Source organism: Etheostoma cragini, chromosome 9 (assembly GCF_013103735.1).
Source record: "Etheostoma cragini isolate CJK2018 chromosome 9, CSU_Ecrag_1.0, whole genome shotgun sequence".
Classification (NCBI taxonomy): Eukaryota; Metazoa; Chordata; class Actinopteri; order Perciformes; family Percidae; genus Etheostoma; species Etheostoma cragini.
Window position 1 is genome coordinate 15721897 of NC_048415.1, and position 20234 is coordinate 15742130.

The following is a 20234-nucleotide window of genomic DNA, read 5'->3' on the forward strand; positions in this document are numbered from 1 at the left end:
CATATTAAACATTTTTTATAGGGGATTTATTAGCTAAATCATGTAACACTATTTGCTTTGTACAGATATATTACCTAGTTATGGATATAAATGTGAAATGTTCTTGAGATCAAACAGATGCTTCATAATAATAACAAGGGTCTGACAAAGCCGTTTCAAAGGTCAATTTTGTCTCAGCAGAATGTTTCTACTCGTGAAACCAGTTTGACCAGCGTCTGCATCCACCTTCCTTATCACGTTGCTGATGACAGACCCGCCTCTGATGCTATGACTGTATTCAAAGCAGCTGACATACTGTTAACCATGCCATTTCTCATTTACATACACTGCATCCAACTTCCTCCTGCCGCCTATAAATACTTTTCATTCACTACATGGGCCAGGGAAAAAACTTGTAATTAGCTTCAGCAAGATGCATACACTATATAAAGTACATTTGTCACATCAGTTCTCCTTATGTAACAATGTTTGTCTGTATTGTCTCTGTTGAATAGTAAATAAATAAAAGATAAAGCACTCAAAAGTCACTGTCACTTATTACAGTCACACAAGGGCAGCGATTAGAAGGTTGAAACGATGCACTATCAAGCTTTTGTCAGCAATCACTGTGTGGACTACACTCATTTATTCTCCACTTAGGGTTCGATCCATCTTTACATTCTTTTTTCTATGGGAGCAGTTGTGTTTCAGTAGCCTGGAGCAAAAGGTGGAGGAGGAAGGTACTCGTGAGGTACCCCTCCATCAGTTAGTGTCAGCTCAGTGCAAGTGTGGGGAAATGGTGGAACGTTGAAGGTCTGCTGCCCTGTGATCTCGTGGTACTCATTCTCAGCGTTTCCACTCCTTTCAGGCTCCGCCACATTTATCTCTGCGTACATATTCTCCTGCGATATGCTTTTCTTCTTTTGGAACTTCTTCTTGAGGTTCTTTAGGTTGGAAGTGACTGACAGCTTTGCTTCCTGGTTCTTTACAGACTGGATGTTGGTGTTGCCGGGGTGTCCAGTGGCTGTAGGTGTTGGGGGGCTCTCAGGTGCAGCGACTGTTCTGGTACAAGCCTGGTTCTGCTTCAGTGGAGGGACAGAGCTCCGATCAGGAACCTCCGGAGGCTGGTTGGATGGAGGGCTGTCGCCGGTGATCCTCTTTCTGGTCACAGGCTTGAGATTATAAACATGAAACGTACAGCATTAAAATTTGTAAGAAAATAAGAGCCTTTACTTTAATGTTAAAGCCGCATAAAACTTGATTTCAAATCTTAAGTATATCTCTTTTAACAGTCATAAACTAAAACTTTGATTGACAGTGCCCCGGCAATTTAAGGGAACTGCCCCCATAACTGCCTTCAGATTTTGATTTAAAGATTTCTAAATACTGAACAGTGCAGAGAGGTTATATAAAACATTTTTTTTCCTTGCTGAGCCCACTTTGAATGAGTTGAAAAGGGTAACAACAGAAACACAGAAATCTCTCATGGGAAACAACCAAAATTGTTCAAAGGTTGGGAGAAAATCATATGTTCATATTGGGCCCCATCACCAGCAGGGCCATTTGGATAGAATTTATTTTAAGAACAGTTTTAGCACCAGACAGTATTCAAAACAATATTACCACCATTACCGGGGCTGGAAGAGGGGAATTGACACGTAGAAATTCTTCTTCCAAACTTGGGTAAAGTTTGTTTGAAGACGGTACTGGAGAGTTCCTCAGGTTATTTGGTCGATAAGGAAGGGCAGGTGGGATATCCTCTTGTGATGTTGGCTGACTCGTGCGGGGAGGCAGTGAGTCGTTTGGAAGCAAACTTTTGTTACGGTTTAGATGTCTTTGGGGAAACAACAGCTCTGCATAGTCAGTCTTGTCTTTCGAGGTCTTCAGCGAGATCAAACAGAGAGAGAGAAAAACAGAACAAGTTGTAATTGTTTTTGCATGGTGCACAGGTGGCAAGCAAATATTATAATAGAAATGGTGACTTAGTTTTAACTCTGAATGCATACACTGTAAATTCCCAAATGCAAAGATATAGTTCTGACACTATACAGAAGTGTACACAGTTAAATGAAGTTAATTTCACATCATTCACTTAGTGAGCACAATGAATACAATAACCTACAAACCACACAAATGTCTATGTATGTTCAGTTATGGCACCTGTAGTCCCACATTGTCAGACCGTCCTCCACAGAGCTGCAAAGAAGGGTCTGGCTAGTCCACACAGCAATCAGCCGGAAAAATGGGGGGGGGGGGGGGAATTGTGCTCTGGTTTATTGGCATTTCTTTAAACCAATCACAATGGGCACACTTGGGCTTAGCACCGAGCGGAGCCACGGTGCCGCTGTAAAACAGCCTCAGAAAGGAGCTTTTGTTGGTGGAACACGTGTACAGTCAGAAGACTCTGATTCAACAGATTGTCTAGCTAGCTGTCTAGATTTAACCTGCAAAGATCTGAGTAGCAGTAAACCATAGTCCTTATAAATCGACAACACAAGAAAATTACAACACAAAGAAAGCGGAAGGTAACGGACATCTGAAAACAGACATCCAAAAAGAGTGACATCCCTCAGAATTTCCGCCAGAACGAGAGCAATCCCAAAAGTGGATGTAGACTTGGACATAGACCAGGGTACCTGTATTCATGCAGAATAATAAAGCCTTTCCTCACCTGTCCACACGCGACAGTCAGCACCTCAGTGAAAGGCAAAATGGGGGTCCTACGGTGAAAGTCCACCAGGTCCTGCAGAAACCGGTGGTGCCTGTTCTCACCTACTATGACGTAATGACCGTCCTCCACTGCATCGATCATGAAATGTCTGCAGCGCTCCTCAGCGCTGAGGGTCAAAGAGAGGGTTTTGAACCATTGGACCAAGACTGTGAGTGTAAACTGTGAAATACAGCTCCTTTAATCCTACACACTTAACACTCACCGGTAGGAGAGAGTGTAGCCAATCCTGCTCTCACTGACTCTGATGAGGAAGTAGCCAGGAGGCTTGGGCATCAGCAGTTCCTCTGCCATCCTGCACAAATAATTATGCCCAAATTACCACAGACAAAAAAAAACTCTCACACAAGCACTTTAATCTGTAAATAATCTAACAATTTTATCTGGTGGCACTGCATGTGAACTGGAGCATGAGTCACAAGGACATTAGATGTGTAATAAACAGCTTAGCTTTTAACACATGACAAAATGTTCTTATTATGCATGGACTTACTATTTATGTAGAATGGTCTGATTTACAGGAAATTATAGTCTTGTCAGGCAAGTAAACTGGCACTATACTTAATAATATCTAATAATCCTCACAGAGTCATTGTATAAATGTGTTAATGTGTACACTGGGTGTGGAGGAAGAATGCCTAGGCTTACTTTATATTTAGAGATCTGCTCAATTAGAACAAGGGTAAAGTCCACCATTTAAGAGGCAACTAAATTAGTTAGACAAGGGCTTGTATGGCTGGCTAATTTTACGTTTTCCTGGCATTCTTATCTATTCTATTTCTAGTAATCTGATTTATTGTAAAACACAGACCAATCTGTGACTAATGTGCATTATAAATAAACATGTATAACCAATGTGTCCTCTTGTTTAATGGCGTAAGTGTCAGGGTGTGCCTGTGAAACCCAAAGAGGCAGCTGGCACACCCAAAAATCAAATGCAGAAGGAATTTTTAGTTATAGCCTTACTAAAACATTTGTTTAAAACTTAGGCTATAATGTTCTTATTGTAACAATTGTTAATTTTAAAATTAATTCTAAATTATTTTACTTAACCCAAAAGCAATCGTGCAGAGCCTGCCTACCAATGATCTAGGTAAAAAATAAAAAAGGTCATTGAACACATCAAAAATCCACAGTGCCTGGACGCACGCCTTAATTTAGCCATACTCCTTTCACAGCTATAACAGGGTTTATTATTTATTACTTCCTAAAATTCCTTGTTTATACTTTGTTTAATTATTTTTGTATTTTTACGCATTACTCTTATATTGGAGCTGTGTTTTAGTCTGCTCTAGAAAGGAGGTACATACATACAGTTTTACTTTAATACTTTTACTAACCTGACAATATTACACCTACAGCATAGCAAAAATAACTATGGATCCTAAAGAAATAGATGACTATAGGCTACTGGAACAGTTTTAAACTTGAGCAATTCACTAGAAACACTGCACGCTGGAACACATCTTCATCATGTACACTTTTCAATACACGACTTCCCATTTTTCTCACTGTCTGCTATCCACTGCTACAGATGGCAGACAAAGATTGACTTTGAGAACTTACTTCCTGGAAATGATCCCATGAAACCATTCAGGGACGATACCGTTCCTGATCACAACCCGGAGCTGGGACTCTGTGAACCAGACGAAAGCATCCCGCTGTCCTTGTGACGACTGACTTGACTCCATCCTCCTGAGAAACGGCTCATTTAATCTGGTCTCTTGGAAAATTGAAATTGCAAAAAAACTGTAAATATTTACAGCTCACCGAGTCTATTCATAAGTTTCTTGTACAATGTGTACGTAGGGGAGGCTACAACCCATACAGATATATGGGATAACAAGCACACTATGCATTCCAATGCCAATTACTTTTTCCCTTCTCCATGTATATTGTTCCTCTTTCAATTATAAATAATGTCACTGAACACAATCTATGGTGTGTACTGTAAACATTGCTAATTAACTTTTACACAAAGAGAACTCCCATAATACATTTTAATGACAATTTACAATAGAAAATGTAAATTAGACAGAACTGTTGCCATCTGTACACTGTATACTACTATACTGTACACTATTTGCACCAGTTTTACTTGTAAAATGGTTTAATTATTGATCAAGCCAGACCTACTTTGATTTGGTTTATTCAATGCATCTTACATTTGTTAGTTTGAACATTAAAAAAGATTTAAAAATGACACCGCTTTAGTAAATGAAATTCAGAGATTTTCAAAATTCAACATAGCTCACAGCAAAGGTTACTCACCTTGCCTGGCAGCTCCGTGGTGAAAATGACGGATGCAGCTCTCACTCAGCTGACCACACCTGTCTGTCTGGGGGCGGAGACAAATCTCACACCTGACTAGCTGTTGAACAATCCAATTTTGTCTAAAGGACACTACATAATGTAGCCAAAGAGTAAACGCTTATCTGGTAGTGTGACAGTGTATTTGGATGCTATTAGGAATGTAGCCACGGATATCATAAAGCCACGTGTAAAATAAAATGATCTTTCAGATTAACCTGCTGAATGAGGAGATGAAATGAGAGTCTTCAGTCCTGCCCTCTACAGCTGTTGCAAAACGTTATATTATAATGAACTGTGCCGCAAATACACTTTTGATTTTATTGTTTATTATTAGTGGGTTATTAAAGAAAACAAAGTTGCTGCTCAGCTGATAATTTGATAATAATATGCTAATGATGGACAAATTTGCAAGTGATTCTCCGACTTCCATCTACTGTTCTAGAAATAGAGGAAGCAGGAAGTATCTTTACAATATAATTCACTGTCTTTGGTGTTAGGCTATTGTTGGTCACATATAAACCGATTCAATGAGAGTAATGCTGACGCAGCTTCTGGTACAGTCAAAAAACCATCATGGGAAGTTTTCTCTCCACATGATTGTTTATATGAAAACAACAAATGTAATAAAGGTCAAAGTGTTACTGCCTGTCCTTGATTCTGCTGCCTGGTGGTGTACAAAGCGGAAGTGTTGAGCTTGCTAAGCTCATGGGGCCCCTTATTCTCCATTTATAAACTCTACAACCTTCTCACGATCACATGGGAACTAGTTTCAAACTGTATGAGTCCTAATACAAAGTGCCTGTGAAGACAATTAAGTTCCATTTTTATATTCCATCTGCTTGAGCAAACCATTTTTCTCTGCCTTGAAGCATATGTAGGCTTTTGTTTAATTTGTTCATAATATTAGAAACAGAAGAAAAAAACACAGCATGTGAGAAGTACTCATACTCTTAGACCAGCGAGACAGTAAGCTGCAGGGAAATGCAGGCCCAGGAAGTTGTAGGAAATGGAAATATTGGCAGTGTGCTGTAGCTGGCTGGTTGGGTCTGGTGAGAGGAACAGATCAAGTAAGCAGCTCGGACTGTGAACTCTGTGAGAATTCATATCAAGTAACATGCATCCACAAACTTCATCTTTGCGATACCAAATTTGGCACTTTAACAGATAAATCATAAAAGTGTAGTGTAGCACACAGTTGCAGATTCACTTAGCAAGTGATCACGAGTCAAATTCAAATATCAAACCTAATCAAAACAGGGTAACCTTGTTCATATTGTTTTACATATTTAATTGTCTACATGAATTTCCAAAAATAAAGAGGTGCAAATATAATCAATTGCCACATTTTTTTTTTAAGAATCTCCTTTTTAATAAATCATCAAAACACATATCTACAAAACATGTAGATCAATAAGATTCATGAACCTTCAGTACAACCAATGTAGATCTTATTTACAATTGCTGAATTGTTTAATTGATTCCCCATGAAATCCTTCAATAATCAGCGATGAAATACAAATTTAGTTAGGGAATGCTGAAGATATGCTAACATGACCTGACAAAAGTATAGTTGGTGAGAATTACAGATGACTCTAACCAAAGAAGAACCAAGCGCATGTTACATTATAGATGTAAGGCAAATTTAAGCCATGAATTGACCTAACCTTTGAGAGCCAGTTATACCGAAATTGTGCCTAAAGTCCAACCACATTAAAGACAATGATTTAAATCCACAGGTTAAACCCTACACAGTTACATATTTAATGACTCCTCAGCACTGCTAGAAATGATTTGCTCTCACTATAAAACATAATTTTCATCTGCTTTCAATTCAATTCCTATTCTTACAGCTGAACACCTCAACCGTGCATTTGGAGTGACCGCAGAAAATAAAACAGTAAGGATCCTTTGCACATTTCTAATCTCAAATAAAGCTTGTCAAATCACTTATGCAAAGCTTTTTTAGGTTTGAATGCATAGCTCAGATGGCCACAATACTGGGCCAAAACAAGACACGGGATGTCTAGAGAGGGGAGGGAACGAGAGAGACGAGATGGGTGAGGGGTGCGGGCATCTTGGGTTCCCAAAAGCATCATTGGAGATGGAATAAATGCATAAAAAGCTAGAAAAGGGAAATAACAATTAATAGAAATGTTGTATTGGGGAAAACATTTCTTATTCAAAGGCCTTCTGTATATTTTCACCATACCAACTTACAATACGAGATTTCAGTGCTCAGATGTTTCGCGATGGAAAACTTGTGCATGAATATTCTTTGCTTTCAGTTTAGACTTGCAACGAGCACAGTCAACAAATGTTAAGAACGTCTTTTACAGAAAGAACAAAGGAAAAGTGCATAACAATAAGAACATAAAAGGGCACTTGGTCATTTTGGTGCTATGTTTTGTTTCAATCCATAAATACTGCTACAGCACAGCCCCTATCCCAAGGCACAGATAACAGTTGTGTGCATGTTCCCCGATTGGAGAGGAAGAAGTATGACTGCATAAAACAATGATTTCATCATTGCTGTGATTCCTTCTGTGCCACTGCTGTGTAACTGTATGCATCCAGATGTTAGAGTAAGGTATTGCTAGTCCACCAGTCGAAGTGCATCAAATAAACATCTGCCTCACACCAATCACATCTTGTCTCATCCATAGAATTTGAAATACTTGACATGACAAAGCAAGCAACTACAAAAGGAATCGGTGTGCCCTTCAAACAAGCACACTTAACCCAGTCTTACAGCAACCATGTAAAATACTTAAGATAGGCTAAATCTGGGCCCCACATACACATTACATTGCACATTAAAGAGGAATGTTTCAGCCTAAGGTATCAACAGAAAGACACAAGTAGAAAAGGTGAACAGAGGACACATGAAGCCCAAAATTGATATGAGTAAAATGCGATGGCACTACCGTTTCATATGGTGAATCATAATCAGCGATATACATTTACATGTTGCGTTTACCTTATGTGGATATATAAAAGTCTAGCCCACCCAGTCACTACACAAGTGTGGTATAATAGTTTGGACTGAACTCTCATCACCTTGGATACATACATCCCCTTATTCAACAGATGGAGTATATTCAACATTAGGAAGCCCATTGAACCAGTAAGCCTTTTCTGGAATTATAATTTGGGCTCATTTTAGTGATAAGGATCAAATATATAAGACATCAAGTGACAATGACGAGGTGAAGACAAGACAGAAAAAAAAAAAAAAACTATGATGGAATCAGACATTATTGTGAGAAGTAAAGGTTTGATTGTTTCTAGTATTTCACAAGGAGGCCGTCTTTAAAAGTCAATAAAATCTAAGGAATCAAGTTGGCGCCGTCAATCTAATAAGCAACTGGAAAAAAGGAAACCAGACTTAGCATCTAACAGAGGCCACAGAATTTAGATTCACAGCTGTCGAGGGAACCAAGAGAGCAAAAACAAACTTCTGTTTCTCCTTACAGAGAGAAAGAGAAGGAGGAAGACAGGTGAAGAAAAATAAAAGAAGTGATGCGAGTGTGCTCTGTCCAGTTCTGTCCAGTGGGGGACACAGTTAAGGCGATGGTGGATGCCGACACTCCAGTCTCCTCACAGGAGCGTGCAGCGGAAGAAACTGCTCTTCTTGGGTTGTTCTGTAATCTTTACTCCTTGACTGCTGCCCTGCGGGTTGTTGCCCTCCTAAAATACACACAAATGAGAAGGCACCTTCAAATTAAGAAAAGCAACACGACCAGTACATGCCACAACACAGATACCACACACAATGACAGCTTTATATTAACAATATCATATTAATAAAACAATTAGGTTTCCACTCATCTTCATTCTTACCAGCTTCTTGTCCATTTTTGCTTTGATGTCTCTGGCGAGGGTTAAAAAGGCCTGCAGACAAAAACAGGTTAAACAAGAGAAATCATTTTTATTTGATTTTATTGAACCACATTACTGGCATTTCTCTGGGTGATACCAATGGTTGTGGACAAGGAAGATTGTGGGTTTAGATTAATTTTACAAAAATCAGAAGAAGTTTGATTGATTCTTAGTCATCAATTATGGCATATAAGATATGCACACAATCTGTGGGTTTGCAATGAAAAGTGGTTACAACAAGTGACCACAAGTGAAGGACATAGAAAACAATGACCAAAGACCCAACTCTTGGTAACGATACTTTCAGCTGTGAATGAATAATCAAAGGAAAAGTGTCTACTCACATTCTCGACGTTGATGTTCGCCTTTGCACTGGTCTCCATGAACTTGATACCATACTCCAGCGCCAGCTGACAGCAGGCAGAAAAGAGACAGAACTGTGTCAGTACTCTGACGCGATGAGCCATGATAATAAATAAGTACCCGATGTGAACGCAGTTTAAGGCTATGTTCAGACGGAAATGATCTGAAGAGGAAAGACGGACGAGGAGGGGGAGTTATTGGTCCAAACAACCTTAGATTACAAAGCCACAAAGACACAACAGGGTGTGGACTGGTAGTCCTGCCAGTTAAAATATATAGACATGTTTATCAAAAGCTGCTAGGGCAACTTGAAGGTCCGACATATGGAAATAATCCGACATTTTCCTGTGCTGGTCCGTGCCAATGACGTAAATGCATATGCAACGAGAGCCACCTTCAGCAGCGCTTTTACCCTTCATATGGGAACTGTGGAGCATTTTTAAGATTTCCACTCTGGAGGGTAGTTTGCCTTTTTAGCGTTTTTAAGCCCCGAAAAAGCCTTTGCCGTCTAAACGAAAGGCACATCTGATAAAAATAGTTTGTTGTTTTCACCCACAAACGTCGTGTAAACAGGGCCTAAGTGTACTTTTTAATCAAGCGCATTCATTTGTCAACTTTATCATCCCACCTTCTCTCCTCTTTCTTTGGACACCTGTCGCTTGTCATTGACATCACATTTGTTCCCAAGGACCATCCTTTCCACATCTGCTGAGGCATGCTGTAAGAGACAGAGTGGTATAGAGAACCAACAGGAAATGATAAGTAATAGAATGTAATAGGTGTATGCATGTGCTCTTCAGCGCTTTGTAAAAATGAAATAAAACACACTCAACCATGCAAACAGAACCGATGGCTATCACTATTTGCACATAGAGGTGGGCAAACACACACACAGTCACATCTGCTAATGTAAAACATTTACCTCTTCTATATTCCGTATCCAGTTCTTGATGTTGTCAAAGGACTTCTCATTGGTAATGTCGTAGACTAACATGATGCCCTGGAGAATTAATAGAGAGAAAGACAAAACAATGGCGCAGTCAGTCATCATGAAATCATTGTTTACTAACTGTCATTAGTGCATAGGGACAGACTTAAAGTGTCTAACGTGGTTTTCTGCTGTCCATGTCAACCCTTATTAATAATGGTGGGTCACATGTTTTTGCAGCCTCAAGTAAAAGCATGGCACATGAATACCGAAGGTAACAAGGATTAGCTTCCTAAAGTGAACTATGCAAAGCCATCCAGTTAAACTTGAACCAAAGGAGATTCTAACAAAAATACCATTTCAATGCACAGAGTATGCAGAGAGGTGTATACAAAATGAACAAAAATAAAAACAATGCAGGGTGTGGTTCTGGTGAGGGTTGGCGCTGCAATGCTCACACCAGGGGCCCGTTTCAGGAAGGAGGTTTAACAAACTAAGTCTAACCCTGATCTCTGAGTTGATTTGCCCTGAGATGGAAAACTGAGTTTTTGGTTCCAGAACAGCTGTTTTGAGTTGGTACAATCAACACATATTTCATTATTTTGTGGTAATGTCTGAAGTTCTACCATGTACTGTAACTTGGTTACCTTGTTTCAAGCCATTCTAGCGTGGTATAGAAGGCCTGCAGGAAGACTTGATTTGGGCCAGTTCTTAGAGCTGAGCTGCTTGACTCTGATTGGCTAACAGCTAGCCAAAGACAGCATGGCTATCAGTAGCCTTTACCCAGCAAGCTCATGACTAGTGATGAGCTCAGGCAACATGACATCAGACTGACCAGCTTCTATAATTGGCCTGATTTCTCTGCTAGTTTCTTTCCAGTGGCTAGAACTGACAGAGGAAGTGGCTGTTCATATTCACAACATCACACAAACACATATGGACCTAACATATTTCAGAAAATGCAAGTAAAAATGGTTTTGTGTGGCAGGACACCTTTAAGTGCGTGCACCACCACTATAAAAAAGGTAGCCATGATGCATGATGTTACATCCTGCCACAATTTGCGGTGCCCAGCTACATCCTGCTGTGCTTTGTAATGCCGCACAGCGCCATGTTATGCCACAAACTACTACAAAGAACTAATACAAATTACTATTTTTTGGGACTGTTATCGCCACTCTTCATTTTAACCCCAACCGGTCGTCAGACACCGCCTACCAAGAGCCTGGGTCTGTCCGAGGTTTCTTCCCTAAGGGGAGTTTTTCCTCGCTACTGTCGCACTGTTACTTTCTCCAGAGGAACTAGTAGACTGTTGGGTCATTGTAAATTCTGAAATGTGGCCTAGACCTACTCTACCTGTAAAGTGTCTTGAGATAACTCTTGTTATGAATTGATACTATAAATAAAATTGAATTGAAATACTACGATTCACCATGGCAACAACCACAAATAAACTGGTCGGAGGAAATACTAATGTGCACATACAGCGAATCTGATCATGTATTTTTGTTAAAAAGGCAACACGCAGCTGGTACAAAAGAGAGAGAAATTGCGTGGGGAAAAAATTGCTGCTAGAGTATCATATTTAATCACAAGTACAGAATAATATTACTGTGAAATGATATTGAATCAGAATCTATTTTGTTTAGGTGCAATCCTGTGGGGGGAAAATGACTACTAATCCCATTCTGAGGTTGCAGCACCATCATTAACAGAATTATAATTCATATATTTTACGTCAAAAGGGCTTACATCATTCACCTGCAATCCTGTGGAACTCTTTTTAATGGCTCTTACTGATTTGTCTCCAGGGAACACTAAAAAAATGTTTAAAAAAAGATTTCAGAGCGAGTCACACTCTGCATACAGTGGCTTTACTAATATGCATCACCAATGATGTAAAGAAAACTGCTGTTTGCAAAAAAAAACGTAATGCGACAAAAACAATGCTGGGATGTAGGTCATGTCCACAATGGGTGACGTTAGTGATATGAGGACAAATAAGGCTATATAAGCCTAAATATCTGATGGACCATAAAGAAAATTAGTACCGTTCAAATAAACTGAATGAATGAATGAGGAAATGAAAGAGCGCTGTGTCAGAGGAAGGAGACTGAGAGAAACTTGAGGTATTTTGAAGAAAACCTGCTCCCGACCTGGTTAGGTTCACAGGCTCAGTTACCATAGTAACTGACTCTGAGGTTAAGTAACCTCTCTTTCTGAAATGGGTTGGGGTTACCCCTCTCTCTCAGGTTTAATTAACCTCCCTTTCTGAAACAGAAACCCAGAATTTCCCTCATCTCAGCTTTACTCAGAGTTTTCACTAGAGACAAAATGTACTATTGTATAAGTTGGTAAGATGACAACACAACTTACCATGGCTCCTCTGTAGTAGGCTGTCGTGATGGTCCTGAACCTCTCCTGTCCTGCCGTGTCCCTACATAGGAAACACAGTGTTTTCAACCTTATGTTGCAGAACCTGGCTAGATTTAGCTAGCTCGATTTTTATCTGTGCATTAATCAAAGAGCCGGAAAGCAAGGGGAAATGGCTAACTTCTGTGTGAAAGAAAATACACAATCAACTGTGTAACCATCTTATTTCTGTGTTGTCATACTCGACTAGTTACCATTAAATCAACGAGTCTGCTAGATTTAGTTGAAAATAGCGAAATCAGCAACTTTCAGTAAACTAAAGGCCTTCTTATGGTTTTGAGTAGAATCGATTCCGTACTCCCGCAGACCCCTCTGCGTCTACACCGGACCCTACGCCGTAGCCTGACCTGCACCTATTGAAAAATGTAACTACACGTTGCTCGGCCGGGGCTTGGTAGTGTTGCATTTCCCCCCCCAATTCATTTCCTGGTTTTCCTTCTCTATAAACAACCTGAAATCAAGGAGATAGTTAACTTTTCCCGCTACAGATTTCCCACCATGGTCAGAACACACAGGGGACACACTTCGTTTCTCTCACTGTGACTCTAGAATCACTACTCGCTCCGAAGATAATCGCCTTCACTCTCTCGCTTTCTCCCTTGCTCTATCACCCACTCCCGACACACACACACCAGCACAAATATAAACATCAGGCCACTTACGTAGGCTACGGCGAAAACTCGGCGTGGAGCCTGCGCACAACCATAAAACAGCCCTAAGTGTGATGTACTCATTACATCTAGGGGCAGTGCTAAGAACAGGACTTGTGAGATGCCTCATGTAACCACAGGGGACATCTGCTGTTGGTCATAGCGCTCAGATACTAACTGCTTTTTAAAACAATTTTCTTGTATGCTTTAACACATGTAAAAAGAAGAAAAAAAAAACAGGCCTACACATAGGCCTACAAAGTGTTTATATATAGGTTAGCTTTTGAATGGTAGAGTACACATTGGACAACACTAGATTAGACATTTTCCTTTTGGTTACATTCTTTGGCAAGAGTGAAAATACCCCAAGCTACCGCTGTATTGAAAGCACAGATATGAAGCAGATGTTGATCTTCTCATCTCAGCTTTGGTAAGACTAAGCAAATCCCCAAAATTATTCCTTTGATACACCAGTTTTTGCAAAAGGACATATTGGTACAAATGTTTCATCAGATCGCCATTATCTAAACTTTTTTAATTTGGCAAAAGCTGGTATTTATTCTCAAATACAAGGAAATTCATGAAGTCAATAGCATTTCTAAGAGAGAATACAAAAGTGGTTTAAAGTTTCATAGATCAGAAACCTGTGTTGTTTCTTATTTAATGAGAGTGTGATACAGATTATAATATTGAAGATAATACAACAAGATATCAACAAAGGTTATAGTTATTAGTCATAAATATAGTACATATACTAAACTTTTTACACACACACACACACACACACACACACACATATATATATATATAAAAAGATATTAGACTGAATCATTTGTAGTTAGATAAACCTAATAAACTGGTAAATAACTGGCAATTATCATCCATCGTAAATCTCCACATAAAGGGTCAAGCATTTAATGTAGTGTGACTATCTTACCATATCTGTAGCTTGATCTTCTTTCCATCTAATTCTATTGTTCTGATCTTGAAATCAATACCTGAGGAAAAACCAAAGTCACATGATTCAATGTAAGCACATCTGACATCCGGCGCCCAAATTGAGTGAGTATCCCATTGACAGTAACATTAGCTAATGTTTGATTTTAGAAGCATAGTGGTTGACGAGTTCATTAATATTTTATGTAACGTTGGCTAAGAGAGTGCGAAGTACAGCTAGCTGGTTATATGAAAATTGGCACTGCCAACTAGCTCACTGACAGCTTTGTAGCTTGTTAATTCAGCTTACAATACTTATATATTTGCTGTTAACGTCACAGCTTTGGTGGTACAGTTCATATGTACAGGGGCTTTCCCAGTATATCAACCAGTTATAATGTAATTCTCAGTTCTGGAAAAGCCCCTTTAACAAGCCGGCTGGGCAGCTTCCTGACTAGCTACTACAAAATGAATGCTAGCCAGAAAAGTTAGCAAAAAAATTAGCATGACGGGATGGGCTGCTCCTGTACCACTTTTCGGTAGAGACAGTAACTATAATACGACTTTTACCTACCTATAGTGGAGATAAACGTTGAGTTGAAGGCATCTTCTGAGAATCTGAATAGCACACAGGTCTTTCCGACGCCTGAATCACCGATTAAAAGTAGTTTAAACAAGTAATCGTAAGTCTTCGCCATGTTATTAGCTAGCTCACTAATGCGGATATCCCGCCCGTTGTAGAGACAGAGACGTCACTGCTTGTGAGCAGACTTTTGGTCAAATCAACTGTCAGTCTTCTCTGTCGTCGTGGCTCCGGAAGTCCGTCTCTAGCACGTTGGGTTCGCTCGTTATGATATTTATGGTCACCCGGATTAGAAAGTTGTTAATAAGTGAATAATAAGTGATTACACTCACTAAATATCTATACTACATATATATGCCAGACTATATATTATTTAATGTTCTCTAATTGGCCAATATGGTGTCGATGTTGTGTATTAAGACGTAATATTCCATCTTATCAGAGACACTTAACGTTTTATCATCAATTACCAGGCTAACCACTAAATTATTAGACAGGTACAGATATATTAGAAGCCTAAAGACTGTTTAAAAGTCTCTTTAGGAAAAGTTTATTTCAGTTTTTCTATGTCCAGACCGCAATTGTCTATTTGAAAAACAGCTAGATGTATCAATGTGGCTGTGTTTCACTCTTTATTGTACTGTTTGTAAAATGAATGATTAAAATAACATTAGTATGTACTTAACATGAAAAGTTCATGCAGTATTATCTGAGTGGCCATTATAGTCCAATTATTGTAAACCAAAATGGGGGTCAATCTTGAACAAATTGCAGCAGAAGCAAACTCAACTGATTTTGTATCCTTAATATGTCCTGCATAAGGAGAAAAGCACTGAAGAATCCTATTAGGAGAAAGTTTCCAAAAAATACCCAAATATAGCCTATTTATATGCCTATTCATTCCTTTTCTCACCTGTATAGGGTAAACGTTTTAACCTTTAGATATCACTATGAAAATGACTGAGTTGATTATTTACAGCAAGACAAACAGAAAATGTGTTGCAAGTTTTTTTGAAATAGTTTGTTAACATGGTCAAACGGTCCATACTCTAATTACGTATGTGCTAATTTACATAAACACCACAACAGAGCTAAACATTGGGTAGAGCCAAGTGAAAATGTCTTCTTGAATCTTGTTGATATCTTACAGTTAAATGCAAACAAAGGTCACCATAAAGGGCAGAGATTCAATCATTCATTCAAGCTTCACTCAGCTGTCACTCAGGTAAGAAATATGTTTCCTTTTGTTTCTCCTACATGGATTTATAAACCTACACTGATAAAAAAACAAAAAACATTCCTGGTGATCAACTACAATTTATTTGAAACATGTGGATGTGTGTTGAGCTGTGGTATGACTATTATTGGGGAAACTAGGGGTAGGTTACACTACTTCCTGCTCCTGAGCCGCTCATGAAGGTCATAAGGTGCAGCTGCCAGTTTGACTGCAGCACCCGGAATTGCAGTTGTAAAAAACAAAAATAACAATGTAGCATGCACCCTGGCCTGTGGACACTGCAGGGGAGTGAGCTGCACAATTTCAATGCAGATGGCCTGTGATGGGAAGGAAGTTGAGATTCTCTACTGGTGCATTGTGTATGCAATTTGATTGTTTAATCCAGACACTTTTATTTTACCTACCTTTTGTCTTCTGCATTCTCCTCACCCTTGTCTCCTGTTCTTCCCTCAGACTCATTCCCCAGAAAGTCCCAGGACCCAGCCCCAAACCCTATCTAGGCAATAATAATTAATAAAAGCTGGTTACTTCTTCCTGCCTCTATGTATTATTGCTCATGGGTAGCTTAAATGAGCTCCATTTAGACATTAACAGTAAGTTACTTGACAGTAAGTTTCTTAGTGTAAGATGTCAATAAGATTCAACAAGACATTTTCACCTGACTGTACCCAATGTTTAGATCTGTTGTGGTATGCATGGTGGTTATGCATATTTACACATACTTAATTAGATTATGCACAGTTTGCCCATGTTAACAAACAATAAAAAAAACAACTTGTAAACATTTGTGTTTGTCTTGATGAAAATAATCAACTCAGTAATTGTCATAGTGATATATATAAAGGTTACAGTTTTTACCCTATTCACATGAGAAAAAGAATAGACGATATTTAGGTGTTTTTCGAAACTTTCCCATAATGGGATTCTTCTTCTGGGTTTTTTTTCCCTTACTCAGGACATATTGAGGATGCAGCATCAGTTGACTTTGCTTCTGTTGCAATTTGTTCAACCTTTTTTCATTAAATGACTAGACTGAAATCTGACTGTCGCGCCTCCCCTAAAGAGAAAAACCCCGCCTTCTTATCTTGTTCCATAAACGTCCATCAGAACAATATCAAAGTACAGCTGTTCTGTTGGTGCACCTAAACTTAACTCGCACTTACTACATTGTATTCATTGGACGATAACTCTGGGTGATTTGAGAAAAAATGTCTGTAAGTGAAAATCCTTTTATTGCTATATCTGTTTTTCTGATTAGAAACGTTACAACTTGTAGAACAATTGCGATTGACAGAATGTCGCTCATCATTTGATAAACATTATATTACACAGAATGATGCATTGGTAATCAGTTGATAAATGACGTGTAGGCCTACTGCTGGAATTTGCCTAAATATGCTTCAAAAATCATTATCTGTATTCAGGATACAATTCCAGCTTATTGGGCTTGCCTGGACATGTTTGTGCACTGCTCAGTAGCAATTTATTCCTCAGACTGCAGGTGGCGTTACGGTGTAACCAAAACATCCAACTATCATTGCATCAAGTTAAATAATAACAAAATAAAATAGTATTTTAACTCTTTAAAATGACACATTTACTCATCCTCTGATGTGTGATCTCGGTTGCAGGATAAAGATCTGTTTTACCCTCGTCTTGCCAAGGAGAGGAGGAAACACAAGAAGAAGAGGTTGGTGCAGAGTCCCAACTCCTACTTCATGGATGTCAAATGCTCAGGTAAGGACTGCACCACCAGCTAATTTTCCTCACTCATTTTCTTATGTGTTTCATTGTAATTTGTAACCATCTCTATACTCACCAGGGTGTTACAGGATCAACACTATTTTCAGCCATGCCCAGACTGTGGTACCTTGTGCGGGCTGCTCTATAATCCTCTGCCAACCAGCAGGGGGGAAATGCAGACTAACTGAAGGTAACAAAAAAAAAAGTTACTTATGTTATTTCTTCCCAGTGTGAAAGTGAGTGGATAAATGATGTTTATTAAAGTTACAGTTTGTATAAAATAAAAGGTGAAATGTTTTGAACGGTTTTGTCTGGGGTAAGATATTTAAATGTTTGATTTTTTTTTTTGTCTGTTTAGGCTGTGCCTTCAGAAAGAAAAATTCCTGAGCAGAAATGTGCAAACCATCCATGACAGGCAGCGGAATGGAAGTGGACCATGGAAAAATTAGTCTAAGCCTCACACTATGTGCTTCTTAGTGTGTTAAATCCTTTGTAGAGAAATATGTATTTTGACTATTTTTGATCCATATCTTGAGCTTAGTGCTTCATAGTACCGAGCAGGAGAGGAGCTATGGAAGCTCAAGTTAAATCATACACATGTAGATGTTCCTATATGCTCCGATTTAATTGTATATACAGTATATCAGATTGATATGTTGAAGCACTTAATGTACAGTGGTTTTGACTACTTTTATTGAACATTAAACAGGTTTTGAAGTCTTCAAAATGCAGAGTCAAATGAGTCATGATTTCTGTAAAACATTTATTAGGTTGACATAGAGGGAGTTGTTAAATGAAATATTATAAAATGTCTCAGGCATGTGGGAGTCCCTTTCCATGGCCCTGGCGTGAGATGAAACCATGATGACCGCCACAAACAAAAATAAAACATTAATTGTCTGTTATGTGTTCTTTGGTCTTGCGAGTTCCCCTAGCAAAGAAATGAAGTAATGTAATTTAAACAGATCCAAAAATAATCAAAGCAATACAATTTCTCAAATACCTAACATTATTCTACTATATACAATAGGTTTCCATGGTTGATATAAGTCGACTTGAGCTTCCAGTGGTTTGGGGTTCAGCTCACTTATGTAAAACAATGTATTGTAAATCTAGTAAATATTGGCAATATTATGGCATGGCAATTATGAAGAATGTGTCAACGGTCAGGTCAAGCTTAGGGAAAGGCAGTACAGCTTAGAAATACATGTCACTGCTATATACTGTACATGCACAGCTCTCAGCTTCAGCACAGATCCCCACATTAAAATAAAGAAAAAAAACTTTGATGCACACAAATGCATTAATGTGCGTCTTTGACATGTAGGCCTTAGAATAATTGGGGATTGGCAAAAGAGGCTGGACACCTAGAGTGACTGAGCAGCATGTGTGTTGACCTGTTTATTTATCAAGGACACCTTTCCATAAGGCCACCTGTCCATCTGACCATGTGTGCTGTTTAACAGATTTGGGAGGATTCTGCTAAAGACAAGCACACATAAGCCAAATGTCTATTGTCTTGTAGCTTCTAGGTGGTACAGCATGATCAGAAAAACAAGACTGTTGACTAACTTTGTATCACCACTGGGTGGCACTTCAGAGCCATACCAATATAGACTGAGAAAAACCCAACTCCATCTGTAGCGTTTGTATTAAAATAGACACAGGCTTAATGTATGTGCACATCAAATGTAAAATGGAGCAAGTTTAAGTGGTTCAGTGACCAAATCTGAGGTTTCTTAAGGTGTTTCAGTTGCCAGTTCTTTAAAATTAAGTGGTCGAAAATCATTTCTGAGGGGGATTCTGCAATCAGAGGTGGAAATAAAAAAAGAAAAATGGGGGCAAACTTACTTCCCATCTTTAAAAAAAAGAAAAGAAACAAAAGGTGTGCCTTTGGAACAAAAACAACTAGGGACAAGCATTAAGTTAATCCCCCTTCACACGGGGAATAAAGATTTTACAGCTTGAAATGTGGAATGGAGTCGAACATTAAAGAAAAATTACATGACGATCTCATCCTCTCCAGCTTCCTCTCTGTGTATTTATAAGCTGTTTAGTTCCTGCAGGGTCTGGTCCAGGACTTGATGCATGCCAAGATTCTCCTCTTTGGCTTGTGATAGTTTCTCTAGAGAGAAGAAGAAAAGTGACAAGGTGAAGCATCAACCATCAGCAACTAATTCTGCTCCGGTCATGACAATCTATTCTCCTTTATTGGTTTGTCAAACAACAACCATTGTAAAACAGCACATATAGCACTGTTTTACTGGACAGATGTTTTGCATAACTATTTTGGTTAAAATTGTGCCACATGCAAATACTTCAACCACATCACTGTGCCTTTCATGCATAAACTGCTGACTGTCATTCTCTGCCAGAAGACTACTAAAAAGTTAGTAGATTACAGTATGGACTTTAGTGGACTTGTGTGCTACATTTTTTGTATCAGATGCTACCTTGTGTAA

The 20234-nt window shown here is 38.9% G+C and overlaps 4 protein-coding genes across 7 annotated transcripts in view; 1 reads left to right on the forward strand and 3 right to left on the reverse strand.

The window, feature by feature from the left end:
* On the reverse strand, positions 1 to 18081 carry hsh2d (hematopoietic SH2 domain containing). Of its 2 annotated transcripts, XM_034882642.1 has the most exons (7): positions 18076 to 18081; positions 12999 to 13002; positions 4274 to 4430; positions 2913 to 3002; positions 2651 to 2816; positions 1612 to 1860; positions 1 to 1151 (listed from the first exon to the last, which is right to left on the reverse strand). In XM_034882642.1, the coding sequence occupies exons 3-7, from the start codon at positions 4396 to 4398 to the stop codon at positions 687 to 689; spliced, it is 1095 nt and encodes a 364-aa protein (XP_034738533.1). In that variant the 5' UTR covers positions 4399 to 4430; positions 12999 to 13002; positions 18076 to 18081; the 3' UTR covers positions 1 to 686. The 2 variants fall into 2 exon arrangements, with proteins under 2 accessions (XP_034738533.1, XP_034738534.1); XM_034882643.1 differs by lacking the exons at positions 12999 to 13002; positions 18076 to 18081 and adding an exon at positions 4979 to 5017 and having other exon boundaries at positions 4274 to 4428.
* LOC117951109 (ras-related protein Rab-8A) lies at positions 6375 to 15044 on the reverse strand. Its single transcript, XM_034882648.1, has 8 exons — positions 14784 to 15044; positions 14211 to 14271; positions 12567 to 12627; positions 10185 to 10262; positions 9891 to 9980; positions 9244 to 9309; positions 8861 to 8911; positions 6375 to 8707 (listed from the first exon to the last, which is right to left on the reverse strand). The coding sequence occupies exons 1-8, from the start codon at positions 14905 to 14907 to the stop codon at positions 8618 to 8620; spliced, it is 621 nt and encodes a 206-aa protein (XP_034738539.1). The 5' UTR covers positions 14908 to 15044; the 3' UTR covers positions 6375 to 8617.
* Positions 16975 to 18711, forward strand: LOC117951110 (40S ribosomal protein S27-like). Its single transcript, XM_034882649.1, has 4 exons — positions 16975 to 17243; positions 17661 to 17766; positions 17852 to 17962; positions 18131 to 18711. The coding sequence occupies exons 1-4, from the start codon at positions 17238 to 17240 to the stop codon at positions 18157 to 18159; spliced, it is 252 nt and encodes an 83-aa protein (XP_034738540.1). The 5' UTR covers positions 16975 to 17237; the 3' UTR covers positions 18160 to 18711.
* tpm4a (tropomyosin 4a) overlaps positions 18522 to 20234 on the reverse strand; it is a 22368-nt gene continuing 20655 nt past the window's right edge. For 2 of the 3 annotated variants that reach the window (XM_034882645.1, XM_034882647.1), the window contains one exon: positions 18522 to 19897. In XM_034882645.1, the coding sequence (XP_034738536.1) occupies positions 19815 to 19897 (83 nt within the window). In that variant the 3' untranslated portion in view covers positions 18522 to 19814. The remainder of the gene's footprint in view (positions 19898 to 20234) is intronic. The other variant, XR_004658057.1, reaches the window with a different exon arrangement.